Source organism: Borostomias antarcticus, assembly GCF_949987555.1.
Source record: "Borostomias antarcticus genome assembly, chromosome: 22".
Taxonomy (NCBI): Eukaryota; Metazoa; Chordata; class Actinopteri; order Stomiiformes; family Stomiidae; genus Borostomias; species Borostomias antarcticus.
The window spans coordinates 10,156,037-10,182,539 of NC_140255.1; the positions used below are offsets into that span (position 1 = coordinate 10,156,037).

Genomic DNA, 26,503 nt, shown 5'->3' on the forward strand with positions numbered 1-26,503 from the left:
CCTCCATAGAAAACGATGTTTGACACGCGTGTGTGTGCGTGTGTATATGCTGTTTGTGTGTATGCTGTGTGTGTGTGTGCCTGTTTGTATGCATGCGTGTGTGTGTGTGTGTCTGTGTGTGTCTGTGTGTGTCTGTGTGTGTGTGTGTGTGTGTGTGTTTCCAGCACCTACTATGAAGACTGGGCTTTCATCCTGGATGAGGAGAGAGCCAGCATGCTGCCCACCATGGCTGCAGGTCAGAACTGTGTGTTGTGTTATTCTGTGTTGTGTGTACTACATGGTGCGTAGTCCGTATGTCACTACAATACTAATACATTAATTGCTGAAACAGCAGCTTAGTTCAAATCCCTTTTTGTGTTCAGTCTGTTCCTTTCTGTCACTTCTCCCTCCCCCCCCCCCCCCCCCCCAGGACTGAACTCCATCCTGTTCGCCATCAACATCGACAACATGGACCTGAACGGCGGCGTGACCCGGACGGCCGGCCCCTCCGTGTCCCACCTGCTGAAGGAGTCCACCCAGGGCATCGGGATCCTGTGGAAGGAGTCCACCCAGGGCGTGAGCTCCCTCCTCAGGGAGATCGGCACCGCCACGGCCGTGGTGCCCGGCTTCTCCCCGCGCCCGGACGCGCCCTCCGAACCGCTGCCTGTCGTGCCCCGCAGCGCCTCCGCAGGTAGGGAGGGGGGAACCGTGGCCCGGGGGGGGTTGCGGCTGAGCCTTGTTGAGACGTGCGTTGTGTGACGGAGCGGACGTGCCGCCGTTCTTGTCTCCCCCCCCCCCCCCCCCCCCCAGACTCCGGGCTGAGGAAGGAGCGGCGGAGGAAGAAGAAGGTCACCAACATCATCTCCTTCGACGACGAACTGGACGGAGGGGCGGAGGACGAGGAGGAGGCGGACGACCAGGCGGGGCGGTCGAGGGCGCGGGGAAAGGGTCATCTGGCCCCCCCCGGGAGCGTGGAGGAGGGCGTGGACCCGCTGGAGCCCGCCTTCTCCCTCTTCGCCGCTCAGAACGGGCTGCCCGGACCCGGGATCGTCAGCTGGGCCTGCTCCCCCCCTCCCTCCAGAGCTCCGCCGCCCGACTCCAAGAGCGTGGACAACGAGGAAGAGGAGGAGGAGGAGGAGGAGGAGGACGAGGTGTACAAGAGCAGAGCTGAGGCCGAGGAGGAGAGGGCCAACTCTGAACAGTGAGTCACACTTTTGTCAAGATACTCAACAGCCTCGCTTGTTATAGACTTGTTATAGACCTACAGTATCTCCACATGCCTTTAGGCTGCCCGCGCTGGAGAAAGGTCTGGCTGGACTCATTACCATTCAGGGATAGGGGGGAAACAAACAGGCAGTATTTCTTTAAACCAATCACAATCGTCTTGGGCGGAGCGGTTGCTAGGTGGTAGTTTGTTTCACATAGTGTGGGAGGATCTCCCATCGCCACTGACTGGCCGACCACATGAATCGGCGCCACCGATTGGGCAGTAACAAACTAATGACAAGGCTTATGATGTGGGAAACCTTAATTAACACATTACTGATCAATGAATATTGGGAAGAGAAATCTTTCTGTAGTTTATTTAACAAAGAATAAGCATATCAAAACACAATACAGCAACCACGCTTTAGGCATGGTCCAATATAGTTTTGACACGTAGCTTATTACAACGACAGTTACTTAACAGGAATAGACAATTACAATACCGTGACAGCAGTAGAGTAGCATGACGTTGAAGTCAAAGTAGCGTGGACAACAGATGTGAGCTAGCATGCTAAAATGCTAGCTTGCTAAGCTAAAGCTAAAGCCAGCGTAAGATAGTTTAAACCAACATGAGCTACGAGGTTAAGCGCACCCCTCCATTCCAGTGGTTCTTCTTTTATACTGTTTAGTGGGGGTGCTTAGTAGAGGCTGCTCACCTGACAATCTTTAGTTATGGTGAGAAGCGATGATGGCACAAAACCAGTTCAAGATTAGACCTGCTAGGGAACTGAACTATATCTAATGTCCAATGAAGCAACTTTACAGCTGTTTGTTGACGGCTCTTTGCTGACCAAGTCAGTCCAGAAATTCTTCTCTGGACTTCTATGACCCTTAGACTGACCTTCTATGATCTTCTATGACCTATTAGGTCTCAACGTTGGGCAGCTCATCTAAATATACACTGGTATTAGAGACACCTAAGCAAGAATCAACTTTATATGGACAGCAATGAGATTACTGAAACTGGTGACGTTCTGTAAAACTACTACACTTATCCCCAAAACCTACAGTAACAAACTAATGACAAGGCTTATCCCCAAAACCTACAGTACATCCGCTGAGTAACACTATATAGACTGATTGATTGATTGTGTCAATTATGTTTTGTTTTTTAATATATGATGAGAGAAACTTTTGCACAAGTCAATCAAGTTAAGTCAAGTAGAATGTTATTTGTCCCCAGAGGGTAATTGGTTGTACAGCAGTAAAAACAATTAGCTCTTACACACATAGTTCCCTGTACATTACTGTAAAATCCTACCCGGGGCCACGACTGATTTTCTCCATTCATACATGAGCCAGATGCCACGACATTCCCGTGTTGCGTCTTTTCAAACATGCCAATCCTGAGTTAGAACACGCAAGGCACAGTCCAGCGACGGACACCCAGATGAACCGAGTCAGTCGAAGAAAAAAAACGTAGGGTAGTATTCTTACAAATTTAAAATATATATATATTATATATGTTGTTTTTGTTGCCTTTTAAGATCAAGACCTTAATAGGCTACATTTTGCAATGCAAAGAAATATGGAGCGGGAGAAATGGCAATTAGAAAATGCCATTAAATGCCATTAGAAGGTGCCCAAAACCTTTGGTCGGAAAAGAATGTTGGAGGCTATGTCAGTCGACCCACATCTTCTTTGGTTTTAGACAGACATTTCTCTCAGGTTAAAATGGTCAAAATATCCATTTTCCTTTTGGTGAATTTTGGAACTTCCAGTGGCTGAAATCCCTTGTCTTTCGCCAGACTGACCTACCCGGTAATGTAACGGCTTCTGTTCACAACACACCCTTCCTGACAGATTCCAGGAAATACGTTACAACAGACTGTAAATCTTGAGGTCCTTCCTTCAGTCACAGAGTTTAAGTCCATGGCTCTAGACCTATGTACTTCAACCGGTAAATAACAACACACAATCCACCAAGTCGATGTTTCCTTGTGTTGAAAAACACAGGCAGGGTAAGGAGATTGATTGTGAATACATATTAACACTGTTTGCTTGTCATGTGTTCTCTAGGGTGGTGGTGGGCAGCCTGTCTAGTGTGTCCACTTGGAGCCCACAGCAGGTGATGACTGAGCATGATACCTCAGGCGTCCTGATCCCAGTCACCCCCACTGACACCTATCCTCAGCCAGGTGGGTTCTCCTTAGTGGCCTGGCACACACCATGATGTGACTGGCTGATCGCTTGATTAATTGATTTACCTGATTGGTTGATTAGTTGATTGGCTGATTGAGTCTATTTACATGCAACAGTACAGCTTGATCTTCTTTAATTTGATATGGTTTAAATTACATTATATCATACATCACATTCATCCATAGCTGGATTGGATGGTGCTTTCTCTCTCTTACGTTTGCATTGTCCTTCGTTTTGTTTCAGTCAGCTCCGTGGAGGATGCGGTAGCATTTCCTGTCCAAGCCCCGCCTCCAGCCCCAGCAGTCAGCTGTGAAAGCAGCAGATCCAAGCTACAGTTCAAGTACGACACGGTTCCATCTTTCGGAATTCGGACAGCAGAGTGGAGAGGAGAGAGAATCACACTGGCAATGCATTTTTAAGGCTAGAAACCAGTGTAGAAACCATTATAGACTTATTCAACAAAACCTAAAAGTTATTCTTGGTTCTGATATCTCACCTCTCACTGGTCTTCCCAGTATGGAGTCCAGTCCACCGGCCCAGAATGCACCTCTCTCCAGCATGCTGCCCACACCAGGTCTGCCAGAGTCCATGACAGTGGGTGAGTGTCTGCTCTCCTCCCCCGTCCTCCCCTGCCCTGTCTGTCCTCCTCTCTGTCGGTCTCTTAAGGCGGACGCTGAGATGACGTCACATCCTGTCTCCGACAGTTGTCCCTCATACAATTTTATGTCCCTGTAATGTCCCCTTTCTCCACTGTAAGTGAGAGAGCAGAGAAGGACCTCACATACAATACATCCTTATCCCTCCACCAGATGGCACTGTTGATCCAGTCCCGTTGTGTCAGGTTCACATCTGATGTGCACCCCACACAAAGGCTTTTACTAATGCAACAGACAGAAGTGGGTTGGGGAAAGCCTGTCTACTCGTTAGCTGTTCTGTCTTCATGAACACACACCCTGTGATAGAAACACACGCAGACCCTGCTATGTCAGCAGCTAGCAGTGGACCACGAGCTGTCCCAGGCTCTACTGTGTCTCTGACGTTTCCAGGATGTTAAACACCGCTGTCCTTGGTGTAGAATCTCTAGAACGTGATCTGTTGAGTCCCTCAAAGCTTACCAGAAGGTTAGCCTCTCTGTTCATCCTGACGCTAAGTGTTTCCTGTGTGTGTGGATGTGTGTGTGTGTGTGTGTGTGTGTGTGCTTGCACGTGTGTGCCAGTGTGTGTGTTTGTGGTAACAAAGTGCTGTGTCAGAGCCACCATCACGCCTCCTCTCCTTCAAAGTGGTCGATAAGGAAAGTGACGACAGTGGAGTGTGTGTGGGGGGGTTCAAACCTTCGATCGAGGGGTGTCGCATGGCTTATGGACCTCAAATATTCCCTCAGTGGAGTCTGCAATTAACCCTGAAACCAGAAAAACATTTTGCGATACAGTCTGGACTTCTGGCCCGCCCAGAATGACAATGGGCGGGAGTACTTTCCTGTAGCTACTCCTTCAGCCAGCATAACAAAACATTCCAGTCGGAATAGCGGCGAGAATGTCTTTTCTTCCGAGAAACTCCGCTAGTGCATACTCTTGTTCTTATTTAATCGTTATTGAGTCTGTTTCTGCAATAACTGCTGACTGTTTTGCCGGCAGTCTGTTGTTCATTTTCACATATCAACTACGGGAACCAATCAGGGGCTGCGTCGCCACTGTTAAAATGCAGGCCCTGATTGGCCCGCTGTTTTGTAATTTCTGGAAAACTTTCTGGGCGGGTAGAAGTCCAGACTGTGTCGCAACCTCCAGGCTATATGCAATTTAGTACAAAGTTTTAAGTAAGGGCATTAAAATAAAAAAAATCTGTAGTGCTTATTTCCTCAGTGGACTTTGAATTCAAATTGATTTTCAATTGCTCTCACAGAAGCAGAGTTTGAGTCACTTTCAAGGCTTTTGAAGCGTGTGTGAGACCTTCAGGTTCCCCATTATAGCTGAATTTAGAAACCTTTCTTCATGTTCATTGACTAAAATAAGACACACTCAAGGCTGTCTGCAGAACTCTAATGGATTGTGAGCATGTGTGTAAGTGTACGTGTGTGTGTGTGTTTGTGTGTGTGTTTGTGTGTAGGTGTGTGTGTGTGTGAGTGCGTGGGCCTCTAAAGGTCAGGTTTATTTCTGTATTACTGAGCTGGAGCCTGTCCAGAGATAATGGGCTTCCTCCCACTACACTGCTTTAGCATCATCATCATCATCATCATGATCATCATCATCATAATAATCTACTCCCCTCATCATTTTAATCATTATCCTTCTCTCCTCTCTGCCAAACTTCACCTCCTCCTCTCCTCGTCCTCACTTCTCAGACAATTCACCACCTCCTTCTCCACCAACACCACTACTTCCTCCTGTCTTCCCCTCCTCCATCAACATCACTACTTCCTCCTGTCTTCCCCTCCTCCATCAACACCACTACTTCCTCCTGTCTTCCCCTCCTCCATCAACACCACTACTTCCTCCTGTCTACCCCTCCTCCATCAACACCACTACTTCCTCCTGTCTTCCCCTCCTCCATCAACACCACTACTTCCTCCTGTCTTCCCCTCCTCCATCAACACCACTACTTCCTCCTGTCTACCCCTCCTCCATCAACACCACTACTTCCTCCTGTCTTCCCCTCCTCCTTCAACACCACTACTTCCTCCTGTCTTCCCCTCCTCCACCAACACCACTACTTCCTCCTGTCTACCCCTCCTCCATCAACATCACTACTTCCTCCTGTCTTCCCCTCCTCCACCAACTCCACTACTTCCTCCTGTCTTCCCCTCCTCCATCAACACCACTACTTCCTCCTGTCTTCCCCTCCTCCACCAACACCACTACTTCCTCCTGTCTTCCCCTCCTCCTCCATCCTAATGTTCTCTCAGTGTTGGTAATGTTCTTCTTTGTCTGCGTTGCGTTCTTTCGAGGTTGGTAATGTTCTCTCTCTCTCCTCAGTGGAGCTGCGTCAGGCCATCGTCGCCATGATGAACAGGAAAGATGAGCTGGAGGAGGAGAACACGTGAGTTCACAACAGGACCTCCTGCTAGAGCTAGCTCATACCTAACGTCCCTCTCAGCTGAAAATCCTGGATCCCCAAAACAACAACCTTTCAGGATACAGAAGAGGACAGTCCAATTCCTGTGTTTGTAAACATAAAGATCAAACATTTTGTGTTGGTTTTCATTTTAACCTCTTTTTAACCAGGAACAGTCCATGCTTAGGGTGATCCAAGTGCACAAGTGGGTGTGTATAACAGTAGTACGTTACCTGTGTGTGGGTCCAGGTCCCTGCGCAGCCTCCTGGATGGAGAGATGGAGCACTCTGCCGGGCTGAGGCAGGAGACGGACGCCCTGAGGAAACGCCTGGAGGAGCTGGAGGAGAGACACACCGGCAAGGTTCAGGCTCTGGCCAGGTACACACACACACACACACACACACACACACACATTTGAATAATGTATTTACAGTGCATCCGGGAAGTATTCATATCCTTTCACTTTTTCCACATTTTGTTATGTTACAGCCTTATTCCAAAATGGATTAAATTTTTTCTTTCCCTCAAATTTCTACACACAATACGCGATAATGACAAGTGAAAAAAGCTTTTTGGCAAACGTATTAAAAATAAAACACTCATATCACGTGCATATGTATTCATACCCTTTACGCTATACTTGTTGAAGCACCTTTGGCAGAAATTATATATAGCCTCAAGTCTTCTTGATAAGCTTGGCAAACCTTTTGGGCCGTTTCTCCCTTTCTTCTTTGCTGATCGTCTCAAGCTCCATCAGGTTGGACGGGGAGCATTGGTCCACAGCCATTTTCAGATCTTTCTGGAGATGTTCAATTGTGTTCAAGTCTTGGCTCTGGCTGGGCCACTCAAGGACATTCACAGACTTGTCCCGAAGCCACTCCTTTGTTATCTTGGCTGTGTGTTTAGGGTCGTTGTCCTGTTGGAAGGTGAATCTTCAGCCCAGTCTGAGGTCCAGAGCGCTCTGGAGCAGGTTTTCATCAAGGATCTTTCTCCACATTGCTGCACTCATCTTTCCCTCGATACTGACCATTCTCCCAGTTCCTGCGTTGAAAAACATCCCCACAACATGATGCTGCCACCACCATGCTTCACTGTAGGGATGGTATTGGCCAGGTGATAAACTGTGCCTGGTTTCCTCCAGACATGACGCTTGGCATTCAAGCCAAAGAGTTCAATCTGGGTTTCATCAGACCATTTTTGTTTCTCATGGTCTGAGTCCTTTAGGTGCCTTTTGTCAAACTCCAAGCAGGCTGTCATGTGCCTTTTACTGAGGAGTAGCTTCCGTCTGGCCACTCTACCATAAAAGGCCTGATTGGTGGAGTGCTGCAGAGATGGTTGTCCTTCCGGAAGGTTCTCCCATCTCCACAGAGGAACGCTGGAGCTATGTCAGAGTGACCATCTGATTCTTGGTCACCTCCCAGACCAAGGCCCTTCTCCCCCGATTGCTCAGTTTGGCCGGGTGGCCAACTCTAGGAAGAGTCTTGATATCAATGATGGAGACTACTGTGCTTGTTGGGACCTTCAAGGCTGCAGACATTTTTTTGTACCCAATTTGCAAATAATGTCCAGTCAATTGAATTGACCACAGGTGGACTCCAATGAAGTTGTAGAAACCTCTTAAGGATGACCAGTGGAGACAGGATGCACCTGAGCTCAATTTTGAGTGTCATAGCAAAGAGTGTGACTACTTATCTACATGTCATATATATATATATATATATATTTTTTTTTTTTTCCCATTTGCAAGAATCTCTAAAAATCAAAAAAAAACTTTTTGACTTTGTCATTAAGGGTATTGTGTGTAGAATTTTGAGAAAAAAACAAAATTTAATCCATTTTGGAATAAGGCTGCAAAATATGGAAAAAGGGGAGGGGTCTGAATACTTTCTGGATCCACATAAATTGTCCGAACACACACCGAAGACAGGGGAGCGACTCCAGCATTCCACTGGGTTTTCCCCACACACACACACACACACACACACACACACACACACACACACACACACACACACACACACATGCAATGTGTTCTGGGTTAAAAGTTGGATTGTGTCTTTCCGGTTAATTGACAATCATTTTTTGGGGAGAAAGCAGCAGTAGAGATGGCTAGCGAATGTTACAGTCAAGAAAATGTCAAAAAGTAGCCTAAAGGAGGGGCCGCGAAAAACAGAAGCACAAGCTTCCAAATGTAGAAAAATCAACATAGCTTACTGTTTGGGCATCAGCATCCTCAAGTGGCCAGCAACCAGCTATTTTGAGGAGTAGACTGAAGCGGTAAGATATAGGCTAGGGACTAGGGCTGACGTTAAGTTACATGTTCAGTGAAGGGACTAGCGAGCCTTACATGGTGGTTGGTCACACTTTCTAGGTTTTAAGCTATTTGCACAATAGGGATTGAAGATCCCTTTTATCTCTATCTAACTTGGCTAGCTAGCTAGCAGACATATCAAATGATGGGTTCTACATTTATAATATGTTGCATATTGAGTAACACTGTAGTCTGCCCATATCATATTTGTTTAGGCCTACATCTGTCATGCCTGCGCTAATAATTTTGGGGATACCTTTTATGTCATGTTCAGGCTGGGCCCATTGTGTCCACAGTGGAGGAGAGCAGAGAGGAGAGAGAGAGCACGCGAGATGTGAGGGAAGAGAAGGGGAGTGAGGAGAGGGGGCACGAGAGAAGAGAGGAGCAAGAAGTACAGAGAGGAGAAAGGAGCAGACATGAGGGTTCAGTTAAGAGGAGGGTGGAGAAAAAGAAAGGATATGAGACAGACGAGCCTCTAAAAAGTGAGTTTAAAAGTCTGATGCTAATATGAAGGGTAACCCTTATGGGTCTGTAGTTTGAGCTTAGCCCTGTGTTGCAGTGGGGGGAGAGATCACAGATACCACACCACCACTAAGGAGGAGAAACAGCATAGGTCATCCACCAACTTATTCTCTGAAACTTACTGACCCTCATTTCCATTATACTCCACAAATTAAAAAAAAAAAAAATTCCAAGGATATTTATTCATTTGTTATTTATTTAATTTGCAGGTGCCATGTACATTGACATGCTCAATGATGATCAATGATCAATGATCGATATCAGTGATCTCTATTCTCATGCCCTTTGCACTATCCTGTCTCGTCCCTGCACCCTGTCCAATGTTGTCTAAATGTTATGCACTTCGCCTGAACGCCAATTGCTAGTACGTTGTAAAACTGCATGGCAAAAAACGGATTCAGATTCATAGTGTGCACCCCTCCCCCACCCCGGGCGGTAAGTCCAGGGCTGATTCTTTCTCAGTAAACCCCTGTAGTCTTATCTACCTCTCATCAAACATCTGTACCTCTGAATCAAGCTGCTTTGATGTTTACCCGGTGTGGCCAATTAGCAATTAACTGAAGGGCTTAAAACACAAGTAAACAAACAGTTAGACAAAGAGTTAAAGGGCCCTTATTATGCTACTGGAGAAACATATACATAGAACATATCTCTGAATATTTTTGCTGAAAATACCACTCAGATTAAGCATTCCAGCATACCTCTGTATCCCTCTGTTTCAGTCCTGTTTTGGACACACCGTTTCTGAGTCTGTAGCGTTAATGCAAATGAGCTGCTGCTCCCCTCCCCAACACGCCCTCCCCAAATGCAGCAGGAAATTTCTCAATGGTTAGTTAACAATTTTTCAACTTTTTTTTCCAAAGATGGATGACATGGTATAATTCTCACTAGAAATGATGCTCAGAGAGCACAGACCTCCACCCATGAATGCATTTTGTGGCTCTTTGTGCACGTGTGTGGGATAGTGCTGCACAGTAGGGCTGCTCGATTATGGCAAAAATCATAATCATGATTATTTTGATTGAAATTGAGATCACGATTATTTAACACGATTATTCATTGAATCTTTTTTTTTTGTCAAAAGTTTTAACATTTTCTTAACATATCAAATTATACATTGACTGATAACAATTAATTTATTAAATGTTGACTTGCTTTTCTTTTTAACAATGTTCTTTGGATTAGATACATTTCTCCCATGGGAGACAGTATAGCTCTGCAGTGTAGGGTGCACTTGATTTGTGCAAAATCGTTTTATGGCGATTATTTTGTTTTAATGATCGTTGACAGCCCAGATCTTAATCTAGATTAAAATCCAATTAATCGAGCAGCCCTACTGCACAGTATACCAAAATTCAGTACTTTTTCAATACTTTTTTATTTAAAATGGTCAAATGTGTCTCCGGTGTGAGTGATCGAGAGGATATGTGCCGGTAGACCTCAAATTTGTTTAGTCTCCGCCTCACAATTTTTTTTTACTTTTTAAAATGGCTAAAATCAGATTAGATTCTTTATACGTAACGTAGGTGTACAGTCACAGTGAAATGTTGCTCATTGTAGAACTGTGGACAGCATGTTGATTCGCTCAGCCCCTCTGTTCCCCTCTCTGTCGCTTGCAATTCTCTCTCACGCTGGCCCCGTCTGTAAACAGACCCTCCTCCGCTCCTCTTCGTGCACTCAAAACATGTCGAAGACAGCTGAATAGAATCAAGTATTGAAAAAGTACTGAATTTTGGTATACTGTGCAGCACTATCGCACACAGAAATTAACGACTGAAATTATATATCGTGATACTAAATTTAGTATAAGTCAAAAATTTGGTATACAACACCAGCGTGCGAGCAGGACATGTTTATTATTGCTGCATTCGTTAGGTTGAGAGCTTAATGCTTGTACAAACTCTGTGTCTATGTGACTTTCCCATGTTGAGATATGGCCTTTTCAATTCCCCTCATTGACAATGAATGGTGGGAATTTTTCAATCCTGTACAAAAGTCCAAAAAAGAGGTGAATGGCCGGCCATGTTTGGGCGGCTCGTGGACCCGCCTCGTGATTCGGATCCACTCCAAAATTTAGTGGGTTCTAAGTTGGCCCATGCTACACCTCTCCACCTAGTTCCATGAAAATCGGCAATATCCAATAGCTGAATTGATGATAAGCCATTAAGCTCTAGTGGCTGTAATAGCCTTTTTGTTTCCACCTTTTGTACATTTATTTTTGTCCATGATTAAATCCGTTGTGATTAATAATGAACTAATGGCTTATTCAAAACAAATGTTAAAAAAGAAAAAGAAAAAAGGAAGGCCTACAGTGGTTGATGGGTGGGAAATGTGTGCAGCTGCTGGAATTTTGCTTTCTCACTTTTCAATGACAATTTCACCTGAGTGTGTGGATTGGGACGATTTCGGAAAGTGCAAAATACGCTGCGTAAAGTTAGTATATTACACATCTACATCCATGATGTAAAGAATGAAAGAGAAAGATGAAACGAAGACCTAAAGTGGCCTGGAATAGGATTTTGGACGCTCCGTGTCCAGTTCTTTTGTCACTTGTCTACAGCTGAATACCTATTTGTTTCCATTTGTTATAAATGTTTTTGTCCCTGCCACATGTTAAATATGTGTAGCTAATTATTATTTGGGAATAGCAGAGGTGAGTCCGACATATAGGCCTACTAGTGCGTTTTTTAAGTCAATAGGTCTAAATCAGAATCTCAGCCTATTAATTGAATAAATCAGTTGATCTGAGCTACTTCTGTTCTTGTGGTCCTTGATTTTCTTGTAGTCTTGCATGGATGTTTGATCCATCTCAATCAGAAATGTTCAGCAACCCCATCCCCAGTAGTTCCTGTCCTTCGAAAAGTACTACCCTCGCCCCCGACTAGGGACTTTTGGAATTCAGACCCTGGTTCCTAGTTCCTTGGGAATGTTCCTGAAAAGGGCTTATAATAGGGGACCTTTAAAGATTGCAGGAGAGATCCATTGTTAACGCTGTCTCCTCAGCCCTCAGCTCTCTTCTCTTTCACACACTGGACCTCATGGTGAGGCTGTTTCAAAGGGGCTTGGGTAGAGTGTATAGGGCATCAATTTGGCCCTTTATGTACCAGCCTCTCCCTCCGAGCCATGTCAATCCAAGGCATTGGCCTCTCACTGTGCTGTACACACACGCACACACGCACACACGCACCCCCCCCCCCCACACACACACACATACAGTCAGTCACAGTCAGTCAGTTCTCCTGTATCCAAATCTGGAGCAATCAATATTTCCTATTAATGCCAGAAGAGGGCTTCCTTCCCCCCCTCTCTCTTATCTCTCTCTCTCTCTCTCTCTCTCTCCCTCCTCCATCCTCCTCTCTCTCTCTCTCCCTCCTCCATCCTCCTCTATCTCTCTCCCCCGGCCTCCACCACCGTTTCCTCACATCAGACTGCTCTGAATCAGCTCGGTGACGTCACTGACGTTGGCTCTGGCTAAGACGTGGGCCCCACAGCCCACACTGGACCATGCTTACACACACATACGCAGACGTATGCATGCATACACACACACACACACACACACACACACACACAGATGCACACACACACACACACACACTGAATTACACATATCCACCCCCAACAGTCTTTTTTTCTCCTCTCTCTCTCTCTCTCTCTCTCTCTCATACGTATTCACACACACACACTGATGTGAGTCTCCCACTGCCAGTTTGATGGAGAGCCAGAGGAGGGGGTCCTGGGAGAAGAAGTGGTCCTTCATCAGAAAGACTAGAGTTCAGAGAGATGCTGCGGGTTCTTTTTTTTAGTTGGCTGAGCGTGCTTACTGAGGGCTGTTTTAAAGTTCTCTGAAGCCAGTATACCCTCTGCACCCACGGGCAGAGGGGTTGTCTGAAATATTGAATATTTGTTGATGTCTCAACACCATGCTGTTCTCATGCTCACTCATGCTCGGGATTTGCTTTCTGGAGAATTGGCCGGTCTGTCTTTCTCTTTCTCTCTCTCTCTCTCTGTCTGTCTGTCTGTCTGTTGGACTTATCTGCAGGGTTTTTCCATCGGTACTTTTGTCCCTGTTGAGTCAAACCATTTGATTTTCCATTACCAGTTTAAGCATGCCACGTTGCGCCTGAGATGAACCATCTCTGGAATGAGGCCAGAACACGCCAGACATGTATCCGTGACATGGCCGCCTCGTGACAATCTAGTAGTTTCGGGGGGGCTTACCACCCCCCCTGAAAAAAAAAACACTGCCTGTCAAATTGAGTATTTATTGTGACAATAAATTACAAAGAAATTATGTGTTGATTAATTAAAATATGTCGTTATATATTGTACCTGCAACTTTCACTCAGTGTAGCCTCAATTATAACCTACTGTTGTTTTGTTAGCGAAACATTTTTCAGCGCTGCCCTCATTAGGGCTTTCTTACTTATTATAGATCTCCCCAGTTTTTTGGCCCTCAACTATTTCTTCATACTTTATGTTATAAACTTCATTCAAACTTTAACATTTTTGTCCCATTGAAACTGCTTGAAAGTGCTTTTGGAATGTTCAGTAACTTTATGTTTTTAGAGTGGTGGCAGCAGTTGCTTTGAAAATATTCACACATTTTGTAAACTGCTGGCACTCCTACAGTTTTGACAGCTCACACACATATTATATATCAAATGTTCACACAACTGTGCTGATTCGTACAATGTAAGTATCTAAGCTGTGTGACTTACAGTTTTCGCTGTATGGCGATTTGTTCGGCAACTGCGCTCCCCATTGAAATGTATGGCGATGCACTCTAACTTTTGAGCTGCTAATTTTGCATTTTTACCCTTTTTCTAACTTGTTGCTATGCCTACAGTTTTAAAAGCTCATACACATATTATATATTGAAATGTTCACACAACTGCGCTCCCCATTGAAACGTATGGTGCCGCACTCTAACTTTTGAGCTGCTTATTTTGCATTTTTACCCTTTCTAACTTGTCGCCATGGCTACAGTTTTTAAGATGCACAGACATATTATACATGAAAATGTTCAGCAAGTTCCCAGGATTCAAAATCTAAGCTGTAACATTTATACTTTTTGAGAGAGCTGTCTGAATCCAGCATGCCTTTACATTGTGAATGAGTCAGTTGGGCTTTGAATTTGGCGACACTAGCAGCATCTCTTAAAGGTACAGGCACACTTTTATGATTACAGTGGTAGCATCACACCACACACCACACACCTCCCCTGAGTGTGGTAGAGACACACGGTCTTCACTGATGAAGGCATGTGGGTGGCCCAGAGAGGACTACACTGTCCGCGACCTGCTATGACATGAGGGGGCGGAGTCTCGCCATCACACCACTAACCACGCCACAGACCCGTCAACTCAGCCTTTGAGTGAGCTAGAGACGTGCGTGCGTGCGTGCGTGCTTGCTTGCTTGATTACGCATGACGTGTTACGGCTGTTAAAGCCAGTCTATATGATTGCCGAGCTGCCTTTGGGTCTGCAGGAGGGCTCGTTGTTCAAGATCGATGAGAGACACAAACACACACACACACACACACAAACACACACAAACACAAACACACCTGAGCCTCCGGATCCCCCCCCCCTCCGCGCTACCCACTCTGGGAACGCCAGACATTTATTAGCTTTAATTAAATCACAGAGGAATTGTGTTTCCTCTCCGCCCGGCCCGCCGCCGCCGATAACGACGGCGCGATCGCTCCCGGGAGGCGCTTGGCATGCTTGCCAGGTGGATTTGGTAGATCTCCCGCCGGGCGCGTCCTTTGTGAGGGGAAATGAGAAGTGATAAGCGCCGGGGTACAAAGGCGGGCGCGGGGAGACCGGGGGAGAGAGAGAAAGCGGGAGCTTATTCTACCCGTGTCGTCGTAAATTCTGCTCTATTCCGATTGATTTTCCCTCCCGCGAACCGGCAGTAATCAACTTCGCCGACCGTGAACGTACACCCGCACGCACGGACGCACACACACAGCCTGGCGAGCAGGCTCCTACACACACACACTCAGATGCACACACAAAGTCACCTGTGACGGTAAGCAATCACGTGAGGCGGCACGTAGCTCGGGAGGTAGGGCAGCCGGCTGGGGTCCGGAAGGTTCCAGCCCCAAAACTGCTTGTGGGTGGCACGCTGGCTCGGTGCGTCACACAGCAAGAAGGTCCTGGGTTCGATTCCAGCATGGGCTATCTCCCGGGCCTTTCTGTGTGGAGTTTGCATGTTCTCCCCGTGCTCACTCGGGTTCCCTTCACATACCCTGATAGAACCCGATATGAAAAACATGCAAAAAGTCCCTGACCAGGACTTGGACTGAGCACTTAGCTACTCACCGTCTCCCCAGGCGCCATTGATGGTCCTCCTGGCTGCTCGTGGAGGAAGGACAGTGCCTGGATACGGTTCCAGGTACCTGCTGTGCGGACTGAGGCTGGAAAAAGGAGCCTTTTTTATTCTGGTCCTTGGTCTTGGAATGACCTTCAGTCAAGCCTCAAACTGATGGCACTTATTCCTTTAGCCAGCTTTAAACTGAAATGATCAGAAGTCCTTACCACCAGCTGCTCATGTAGTAATATACCTTAATTTCTTATTGTTCCCACGTGCTCTACGCCTTTTGTATATTTAGTTGTGTTGTTCTCTGTATTTTATATGTCCTTGTGTCTTTCAATGTGAAACTTTGCTGCCTTCTTGGCCAGGTCAGTATTGTAAAAGAGATTTTATCTCAATGCTTTTTATCTGTTTAAATAAAGGTTAAATAAAAATAAAATATAGGTTAAAGGCAGAGGACACATTTCAGAATATTGTGGGCTTTGTTTTAACTAGGCTGTAAGTCCTTCCCATAACTGGGTACTGTCAGCCCCTCTGGCCCAGCTCTGGGCCTAAGACCGGGAATGGGTTCTGGGCAGGACTGCCTGGGTTCTGGGCTGGACTGCCTGGGTTCTGGGCAGGACTGCCTGGGTTCTGGGCAGGACTGCCTGGGAAAGCACTGTGTACAGGATGTCCCCAACGTGTGTGTGTGTGTGTCCACAGGGAGAATGAGGTGCTCAAGGTTCAGTTGAAGAAGTATGTGGGGGCGGTCCAGATGCTGAAGAGAGAGGGGAACCAGGGCAATGACGGTAAGAGAGATGGCACACGCGCACACGCGCACACACACACACACACACACTGAAGTCGACGGGGGAGGAGAAACGACAGTATTAAGTTGTTTTCAAACCAAAAAGCGCAAACGAAAAGCGAAAATAAATCGAGAATTATTTTCCGCGGCCAAACCTTTCACACCAAGTGCGGTACGAAAAATAGCGTTCCATGCATTCCAAACAGAATTTGAGGAAAATAAAAACTCCATGTCAATCATTTTCATTCAGTCATCACGAGCCAGATGCTCCACTGACCACTTTTGCACCTGGGCTACTTTTGCTACAAAGTGTCACAAATCAAATTGTATTCAGCGCTTCAATGTTGCATCCAACACATCGAATTAGCTGCAGTTGCACAGGCCTATTGACTGTTTACATGCAACGAGCGTGACAAGGACACAGAAATGAAGGACAATATCTGGGGCAGGGTTGAACAACTTGGGACAGATGACGGTGAGTACTAACCCACCCAATGTACTATCCCACTTAGCTAATGTTAGCCATAGCTAACGTTAATGGCCTAATGTTAGCTGTCGACGTTGTTGTAACAGTCTGATTTCGCTATAGGCTATAACGTTATCAAAAACCTTTGTGGTCATTGTGAAAACAAGTAGGTTAGCTAACTCCAATCACTGCTGTCTGCTGCTATAGCTACGCTAACGGTAGGCTACAGCAAGTTGGCCTCTAGCCTATTACAGAGTGGTCTACAGGTAGGCACGTTAGATCTAGACCGTCCAGGTTTATTAGGCTACAGTAGGGACCTAATCATAGCTATTCTAACCCCATTTACTTGCCTAGGCCTACTTATATGAGCCGAGGGTAGGGTTATGACAGAGCTTATTGATCAACATAATAGTTGTGTGTAGGGTAAGGCCCTATCGGACAACAGGCTCTCGTGCTGTGCTGTCAGCCTGTTCGGCTTGCCGTCATTTGATTGTGACGTGCCTGTCAGGCCAGAGAAATCCGCAGAAAAATCAAAACACTTGCGAAAAAATAAATTTAGCTTTTGGAACGCGGACATTTCGCGTTTGGTGTGAACAGACTAATTACAGAAATGGGTTTAGATTTATGGGTTTTGATTTTACTTTAGTTTTTTTCGCATGAATATTCGCGTTTGGTGTGATGTGGTTGTTTAGTAGTCATAGTTACAGGGCTGTATTATAACCACTCTCGAGCAGAGGAGCGGAAGTGAGTGATGCAGCTGAGCTTGGAATGCACACACACACACACACACACACACACATACACACACACACACACACACACACACACACACACACACACACACACAGTCGACTTTGCCTCTGGTGCGTAGTTAGCTTTCTCACATTCTGGGACTCTCTTTTTTGATAAAAGTCACTTTCTGTCCTATTGCCTGAGGAGAAGCCATGCTGTGGTGTGTGTGTGTGTGCGTTTGTGTGTGGGTGCGTGTGTGCGTGTGTGCGTGTGTGCGTGTGTGTGTGTGTGTCTGTGTGTCAAAGCTAGAGAGATAAGGCAGCTGTATGGAAGCCAAACAGAATGAACATGGCAGATTATGGTGGGCTACATAATGACTAATTACATTTTGTGCGAGAAGGGAGTGGTTATCAGTGGGATTCAGTGTGTGTGCGTGCGTGCGTGTGTGTGTGTGTGTGTGGACACTATCTTTGTTCCCCAGTGAGAGAGAGGTAAGAGATTCTCCTCAGGCACTCTGTGGGACACCCCAAAATGCACAGTGAACCCTGAGAGGGTCCGAGGACAGTGCCTGAATAACAAACCCAAACCGACCAGGTACGCACGCGCCTGTGCAGCCAGAGCAAATTTCTTGTTTTTCCTCTGAGCCACAAGGAGCACCGGGGTTTTTCCTGGCTCAGAATTAGTTGGAGGTAGTAACCTAAGTGGGGGGTCTGGGGGTCCTCCCCCAAGCAATTTTGGGCATCAAAAGCTTCATTTTCTGTATTCTGGTAAATTTTCTATGCACTAACGTGTGCTTTATTAGCTTTTCTGCCTAACTATATTAGCCTACATTATACGATTTTATTGTGTTTATTTATTTTTAAATAGCAAACAGCCTTGAACATTTGTGAGGGCATGTCACTATGTAGCCATGTGACTATAATGTAGGTTGTCCGGCAAAACATGTACAGTACTAGTGTAGGCTACACAGTAGACCTGAGGTTTTATGTAAATGGAGGAGAAGAGGCTCCACACTCCCATAGAGAAAGCACTGTCTGTTCTATAACCTGAGCTTTACAACTCAAGGTGCTAGATGCATTCGCCAAGTCGAGAGCTTTGTCCCTGTCCAAACCCAGTGTTTCTGTGACCCTCCTAAGTCAAGATATGGCGGTTTAGGCTTTGAAGTTTTCACCGCTGCCTCGAACGACACTGCATGAGAGTGTGACTAGCAAATCGTCTGAATATAAAAAAGGTTGCACCAGAACAATTTTGTGCACTCAAATGCTCCCGGGGGCGGCTGTAGCTCAGTTGGTAGAGCGGGTCGTTCGATGATCGAAGGGTCAGTGGTTCAAATCCCAGCTCCGACTGTCCACATGTCGAAGTGTCCTTGAGCAAGACACTTAACCCCAAATTGCTCCCAATGAGCAGGTTAGCACCTTGCATGGCAGCTACCGCCATTGGTGTGTGAATGTGTGTGAATGGGTGAAGGAGAAGCCATTGTAAAGCGCTATATAAGTGCCGCTAAGGTGGAAAAGAGCTATATAAGTGTAGTCCATATACCATTTACCCAATTATATTTGAAGATCACACAGATTCAAATTTCCAAACATAAATCACTGGACAATAAAATAATAGTAGCTACTACTGTATGCAACATGTGTACAGGTTGGCAGGTCTCAAGTATTCAAGTACTCAGAGGTTATAGGTCTGATGGTTCTCTGTGGGATTAGGCAGAGATACAGTAATTTACCAGAGGTGGAGGCTGTAGATCTGACTGTTCTGTGGGACCACTTTAGTTCCTGGTGGCCTCTGTGGTGTAAACACTTCTCTCATGTAAATCTGCCAATTATCTTCTCACCGTCTGTCACAGGGGCTTTTCTTAGCTTTCCCGTTATACCTCTCTCTGTCTCTCTCTCTTTCTCTCTCTCTCTTTCTCTCTCTCTCTCTCTCTCTCTCTCTCTCTCTCTCTCTCTCTCTCTCTTTCTCTCTCTCTTTCTCTCTCTTTCTCTCTCTCTCTCTCTCTCTCTCTCTCTCTCTCTCTCTCTCTCTTTCTATCTCTCCCATTCCCCATTCCTCCCTGAAGAGGACAGGGACTGGTGAATCCCTCTACATGTCTGAGTGTAAATGATTACCCTCCATTGCTTCCCTGTTCCTGCCTAATGATGTGCCATGCTCCATCACACTTTGATGTTGAGTTCCCGCTGAAAAGGATGAGTGTGTGTGAGACGGAGAGAGTGTGTGTGTTGTGTGTGTGTAAGTAAGACTGAACTGATACACACACACGCCACACTGGCCGTGTTCACTTCAAGACAGAGAGCTCTCCTGATCACTGAGGAAGCTTTAGAAAGGCCTCTAATGATGCTGACTGCTTCTCCCTGCTGTGATCTCCTGAAAGCTCTCTAGGCAGCCACGAGCCTCTGTAACCCTGCACACACACACACACACACACACACACACACACACACACACACACACACACACACACACACACACACACACACACGTGTACATGCACATGCACGTATGATCTGACATACATACAGTACACACATATGCTCATTCCTTTTACCTTTTGACATCCTTCCATGTTTGTAGGGATTCCCCCCTGTACAAATGACACGTGTGTGTGTGTGTGTGTGTGTGTGTGCGCGCTGTGTTCAGGTCAAACGATCTGATCGCTCAGGAACAGTTAGCCCTCACTGGGGTTGCTTGCCCATTGGAGGAAGGTGTTACCATGGTCACAGGGGATCTCAGGAAATGGGGTCAACCTGCTCTGTCCCAAACGGCTGATGAAAGACCCTCTTATGTGGCTTCAGCTGACTGGTCTCTCCCTGGGCTGTGGTCTTGTATAGGCTTAAACAAAGGATACTTACCACAGGGATACTATGGGAAGATCTGCCGATGAATCGCTGAGAAGACCAGGGCGGCGTTCCGAATCGCATACTTCTACAGTACTTTTCACTACCACTACGTACTGCGGCTGCCCCTAGAAAGTATGTACTTTGCACGCAGAATGCGTCCAATTGGGACATACTACCTTGTCATAACATTGTGCTTTGAAATTTGACCTCATCCGTCGCTGTTCATAAAGTCACATTCGTCCACAGCTGGGATTCATCAAAACACCTGTGTGTCACGGCACAACATAATTTCTGCTGCGCACAGGATTGTGGGTCAGAATAGACAGAATATACTACTGGCTTGCATACTGCAAAATACGACCGGATATAGTAGGACATCCTGGTATTTTTGCCATACGGCATGTGGCATACTATGTATTATGACTACAGTACATCCATTTTTGGCATACTATATAGTATGGAAGTACGCGATCCGGAACGCGGCCCCTGTTCTTGTAGAGAGGTGAGATAATGATGATTGGAGTCAGCTGTGCAGTACCCGCCCGTAAGTGCATTTGCCAATTAACACAGCCGCCTTCACCTGCGCATGCCCGGGCGCGTGCCTCGGTACTCGCCGTCTCTGGATCCGTCTCCGGGGAAGAGGAGCGAGAACGCGCCCCCAGCCCCGGAGACGGGAGGCGGGGGAACGCAGCCAGACCGCCGTGGGTCATTATGCACGGAGCGCCCAGCGCATGCCGGCGCCCCCTGGGGAGAAGAGGAGGGTCTTTGTGGAGGCGATGATCGTGGAGCTGTAACACACACGCACACACCCAGACACACACATACACACACAGATTCAGATTCAGATTATTTCATTTGTCACATGTAATGTACAGTGTACAGTCACAGTGAAATATTACTGCCGACCCTGAGATGTGCTCATTCCAGATATACAATATACAATTTACAACTTACACAAGAAGTACAGTACCAATCTATAGTCTAAGGTTAAGATGCCGGAATGGATGGATTATGTACATATATACTATATATATGTATATAAACAAATGACCTGGCGGGGCGCAGACATGAACACGCACCCACACACACACACACACCCACACACACACACCCACACACACACCCACACACACACACACACACACACACCCACACACACACACTCTTAACAGAATGGATTCATTGCAAGGGAAACAAATTACATCGCCGCGCAGAAACCAATAAACACAGCGACGGCGCCAACATGGCCTCTTTGCCTCTTCTGATTGGACGGCACGAGGCTACTCCTTTAATGAAGGAATGAAATGCATTTCTCAGAACGGACCACGAGAGAGACGTTTAATATAACGATGTGTTGCTAATTTATAACATGCTTGCAGACGCATGCACGTACACACACACACACACACACACACACACACACACACACACACACACACACACACACACACACACTCATATTCATCCTCTTGTCATGGGCCTTGGGGTCACAGGACATCTTGTTCTTTGATGAAATGCGTGTTTGTATGTGTGTGTGTGTGTGTGTGTGTGAGCGCGCGTGCATGCATGTGTGTGTGTGCGTTTGCCCATGTGTGTTTTTGTGTTTCATGCCTAATCTGATTCCCTGGGCAGGAATATGGTGATTAAGGTGTGTGCGTGTGTGTGTGCGTGCGTGTGTGCGTGCGTGCGTGTGTGTGCGTGTGTGGTTATGTTTATGTCTAATCTCAGTTTCTATGCATGGGGCTGGTGATGATGGATGTAAGGGTGAGAGTGTTTATTAAACACAAGGTGTGTGTGCTGTGATAGAGTGTGTGTATGTGTGTGATTGCTGTGGAGATTTTTGATTAAACTGATGGGGGTTGTTTACGTGTGTGTGTGTGTGTGTGTTTGCTTGCTCGCGCACTAGAGAGTGGGGCTTATCAAACCTGTTTACCTAGTACAGTACTGTTTGAATATTGGGAATATCAGTATAATATTTATATTCTAATGTTATTAGATATTTATGTATCTAATATCTGCACCAACACTCCAGAGGAGATCTCAGCGGTATGAAATCACACGCGCACAGGAAGGCTGACCGACCAGGAAGGGGGTGATGGGCTTTGATTGAACAGCAACCCGGCAGATTGTGTGTGTTTATGAGCAAAGAGGTGTGACCTGCCGGTGACAGGCATGATTTATTAAACAGAAGGTGTGTATGCTCTACTGCCTGCCTGCCTGCGTGTGTGTGTGCATGTGTGTGTGTGTGTGTGTGTGTGTGTGTGTGTGTGTGTGTGTGTGCGCGCTTTATTTTAAACATACGGTGTGTATTCACCTGGGTGGGGAGGTGTGAGAGGTGTCAAGTTCCACCGGCGCACCCAGGTGTCACCCCAGGGTGGGGGGTCTTCTCACCTGAGCTGTTTTGTTTATGAACATTTTAATCAAGGCCCGGTTGCCAGATTGGGCTGTGTCGTTATAACCCCCCTATGTGCTGAAGATCATATCTCAGAGCTCTCTGAGGTATCAGGGGACGGGGGGAGGAGGGGAGACTGCATGGAGTGCAGTGCCTTTTTTTTGGCAGGGGGGGGGGGGGGGTTAAGGAGAAAGGTGAGGAGAGGGAGTGATAAGTTGAGTTCTTTAACCCTTTTAATACGACCACGTCACCGGCAACATTTAAAAAATATCTAACAAATATTTAATAATATTAAAAAAATATCTAACAAATCTAAAAAATTCCTCACTCCAACACTTGCTGAAAGCTGAGAAATTGCGCTTTCTAGTATTATAGGGAAAATCCAATTAATATTAAAATGTTGTCACTTTATTTTCAGGGTTAAAAGGGTTAAACACACACACATACATACACACACAGGTGCCTCCGGGCCATGGTTGTACAGTTATTGGAGTAGCCTAACACTACTTCTCTCCTCCACACACTCATCCCTCATCCCCCTCTCTCTCTATCCTCCCTCATCCCCCTCTCTCTCTATCCTCCCTCATCCCCCTCTTTCTCTATCCTCCCTCATCCCTCTCTCTCTATCCTCCCTCATCCCTCTCTCTCTATCCTCCCTCATCCCCCTCTCTCTCTATCCTCCCTCATCCCTCTCTCTCTATCCTCCCTCATCCCTCTCTCTCTATCCTCCCTCATCCCCCTCTCTCTCTATCCTCCCTCATCCCCCTCTCTCTCTATCCTCCCTCATCCCCCTCTCTCTCTATCCTCCCTCATCCCTCTCTCTCTATCCTCCCTCATCCCTCTCTCTCTATCCTCCCTCATCCCCCTCTCTCTCTATCCTCCCTCATCCCCCTCTCTCTCTATCCTCCCTCATCCCCCTCTCTCTCTATCCTCCCTCATCCCCCTCTCTCTCTATCCTCCTCATCCCCCTCTCTCTCTATCCTCCCTCATCCCCCTCTCTCTCTATCCTCCCTCATCCCCCTCTCTCTCTATCCTCCCTCATCCCCCTCTCTCTCTATCCTCCCTCATCCCCCTCTCTCTCTATCCTCCCTCATCCCTCTCTCTCTATCCTCCCTCATCCCCCTCTCTCTCTATCCTCCCTCATCCCCCTCTCTCTCTATCCTCCCTCATCCCCCTCTCTCTCTATCCTCCCTCATCCCCCTCTCTCTCTATCCTCCCTCATCCCTCTCTCTCTCTATCCTCCCTCATCCCCCTCTCTCTATCCTCCCTCATCCCCCTCTCTCTCTATCCTCCCTCATCCCCCTCTCTCTATCCTCCCTCATCCCCCTCTCTATCCTCCCTCATCCCTCTCTCTCTCTATCCTCCCTCATCCCGGTCCCTATCAGCCTGTACAGGCACTTAGCTAGAGATGCTTCACCAAACACATCCCAACGAGGACGCACACACACACACGCACACACACGCACACACACACACACACAGACATGCATGCACATACACACATGTGCGTACACACACACACACACACACACACACACACACACACACACACACACACACCCACAGGAGAGTGATTACATCTGGCCATCGTCAGAGAAAGCTGTGCTGTATTAGCAGGGTACGCTGTCATTTAGCGCATGGCTGAACAGTGATAACACCACAACACACACTGATATTCAAGAGGAGAGAGGAGAAGGAGAGAGGAGGAGAGTATGGGGTAGATGGGGAGGAGAAGAGGACAAGCAGCAGAGGAGAGGGGGTGAGGAGTAGAGAGGAGAAGAGAGGAGAAGGAGGAGAGGAGGATGGGGAGTAGAGGACAAGAAGGGAGAGATCTGAAGTGCTCCTTCATGTTTTTTTTGCCACAATCGTTTTGTCATTTTTACAAAGTCATTGGGCAGAGTCATAGTGTAGTTTGCATGTGTTGTGTGTGCATGTGTGTGTGTGGTGTGTGTGTGTGTGTGTGTCTGTGTGTGTTGATGCCCTGGAAGGGGCTGGTTTTTAATCACAGCAGAAGCCATATGTGTCAGACACCTGCGGCCAGGCAACTATACTCCCCTTCAGATCCTCGGCCCCGCTGCAAAGCACTCTGGGACGGCCCGGCAGGTGCCCGGGGCTTAGTGATGTCATTGCGCCGCCCCAGCGGTGCGGCCGTTGACGGCAACACTAATCAGAGCTGATCAGTTCTACAGCTCCGCTGGAGGGACACGACGGGGACAGCGGAGGCCAGCGCACAGGGGCACGAGCGAGGGGGGGCCGGGCCAGTCTGCGCCATGTTGAAATGAGTGGGAGCGGAGAGGAGAGGCTGTGTGTGTATCTGTGTGTGCACACTCCGATGTGTGTGTGTGTGTATGCATGTTTTATTGACAGTTACTTACCTGGGGGCTGTTTCACAAAGCTGACTAACTTAGTAAGTCTGACTTTAGACAATTTCCAGGTTTTACTCGTTGCAAAAGTCAGGCTTAGTTAGCCAGCTTTGTGAAATCCCCCCCTGTAGGGTAATGTTTTGAAATGCTGCCGATAAGAATCATTAGACTGGAACTAAACATGCCTCCTGGCCAAACACTGTCTGACTGCTGCTGTTCTCTTTTTTACCACCCTCCCTGAAAGCTGCTCTGTTCTCCTTCCTGGTCCGTAACTAAAGTTAGAGGCGTTAGTTTGTTCAAGTTCGCTGTAAACATTTTAATCCTCCTCGTCATGTGCCTGGGCACAGCATCTCATCGCCCCCGGAGGGAGTGGAAGAGAGGGAGAGAGAGAGAGAGAGGGGGAGAGAGACCTTGAGACAGAGGGAGGGGAGAGAGGGAACGAGAGAAGGGGAGAGGGAGGGGGTTAGGTAGAATGTTTGTGAGGTTGTGAGGTAGGGAGAAAGAGGAGGGCAGGGAGAGAGGGGGGTGGGGGGAGGTGTGTGGGTGCTGCCAGAGGGGTTGTCAAATTATTATTTCACCTCATATCTGCACTTCAAATCGTTGACTCAGTGGGGCTGGTGTTGAGAGTTGGCCCTAGGTTCAGCACACATCCTGTCCTCTCTTCATCTCTCTTCTCATCTGCAATCCTATCCTCCTCCGGGATTTAGCCTCCACTTGTCTCTCTCTCTCTCTCTCATTTATTTTTCTCTTTCTTTCACACACACACACGCACACACACACACACACACACACACACACACGCACACACACACACACACACACACACACACACACAGATTGGGTGCACCAGAGTTCATGTGGCTCACCAAGTCTGAAGTTAACTGAGTATTATATAGCTTCCTGAAGTTGCTTAGAAGCCGCCTGCCATAGAAAGGACTGTGAAATGAGCCTTAGTGTTCAGCGATGAAGACTAAAGATTCTATTATAAAACTGATCATCTGACTGAGTCAGTTTTCATTGCATCTGATGATATTATAATCTGATGATTCGGTACTTGCTGTGGAGGCTATTTTCTTGATATACTATTTATGGTTGATTTTTAAATAATCTTTTTTCTGGATTTGATTCATTTTGATATGATTTAGAACTGAGATAATAATTATTTGAGTGTAATGGCTTTTGATCTTATAGGATCAAGGAATCTTAGGAATCCATCTTATGAAAGGGATTTTGATTGATTTTGTTTTGGGTCTTGACTCTCATCCACTCTGGGTTTCAAAGTCTAGAAGGTTATGACAGGTTTCCCTTTTAAAAGGTGGATCATCTGTTTTTCT

At 46.8% G+C, this 26,503-nt stretch overlaps 1 protein-coding gene across 1 annotated transcript in view; it reads left to right on the forward strand.

The window, feature by feature from the left end:
• snx29 (sorting nexin 29) overlaps nucleotides 1-26,503 on the forward strand; it is an 81,880-nt gene that overhangs the window by 4,647 nt on the left and 50,730 nt on the right. The window contains exons 6-14 of the mRNA XM_084456049.1: nucleotides 165-235; nucleotides 410-670; nucleotides 790-1,180; nucleotides 3,265-3,383; nucleotides 3,631-3,727; nucleotides 3,903-3,985; nucleotides 6,357-6,420; nucleotides 6,685-6,813; nucleotides 16,292-16,377. Of these exons, the coding sequence (XP_084312175.1) occupies nucleotides 165-235; nucleotides 410-670; nucleotides 790-1,180; nucleotides 3,265-3,383; nucleotides 3,631-3,727; nucleotides 3,903-3,985; nucleotides 6,357-6,420; nucleotides 6,685-6,813; nucleotides 16,292-16,377 (1,301 nt within the window). The remainder of the gene's footprint in view (nucleotides 1-164; nucleotides 236-409; nucleotides 671-789; nucleotides 1,181-3,264; nucleotides 3,384-3,630; nucleotides 3,728-3,902; nucleotides 3,986-6,356; nucleotides 6,421-6,684; nucleotides 6,814-16,291; nucleotides 16,378-26,503) is intronic.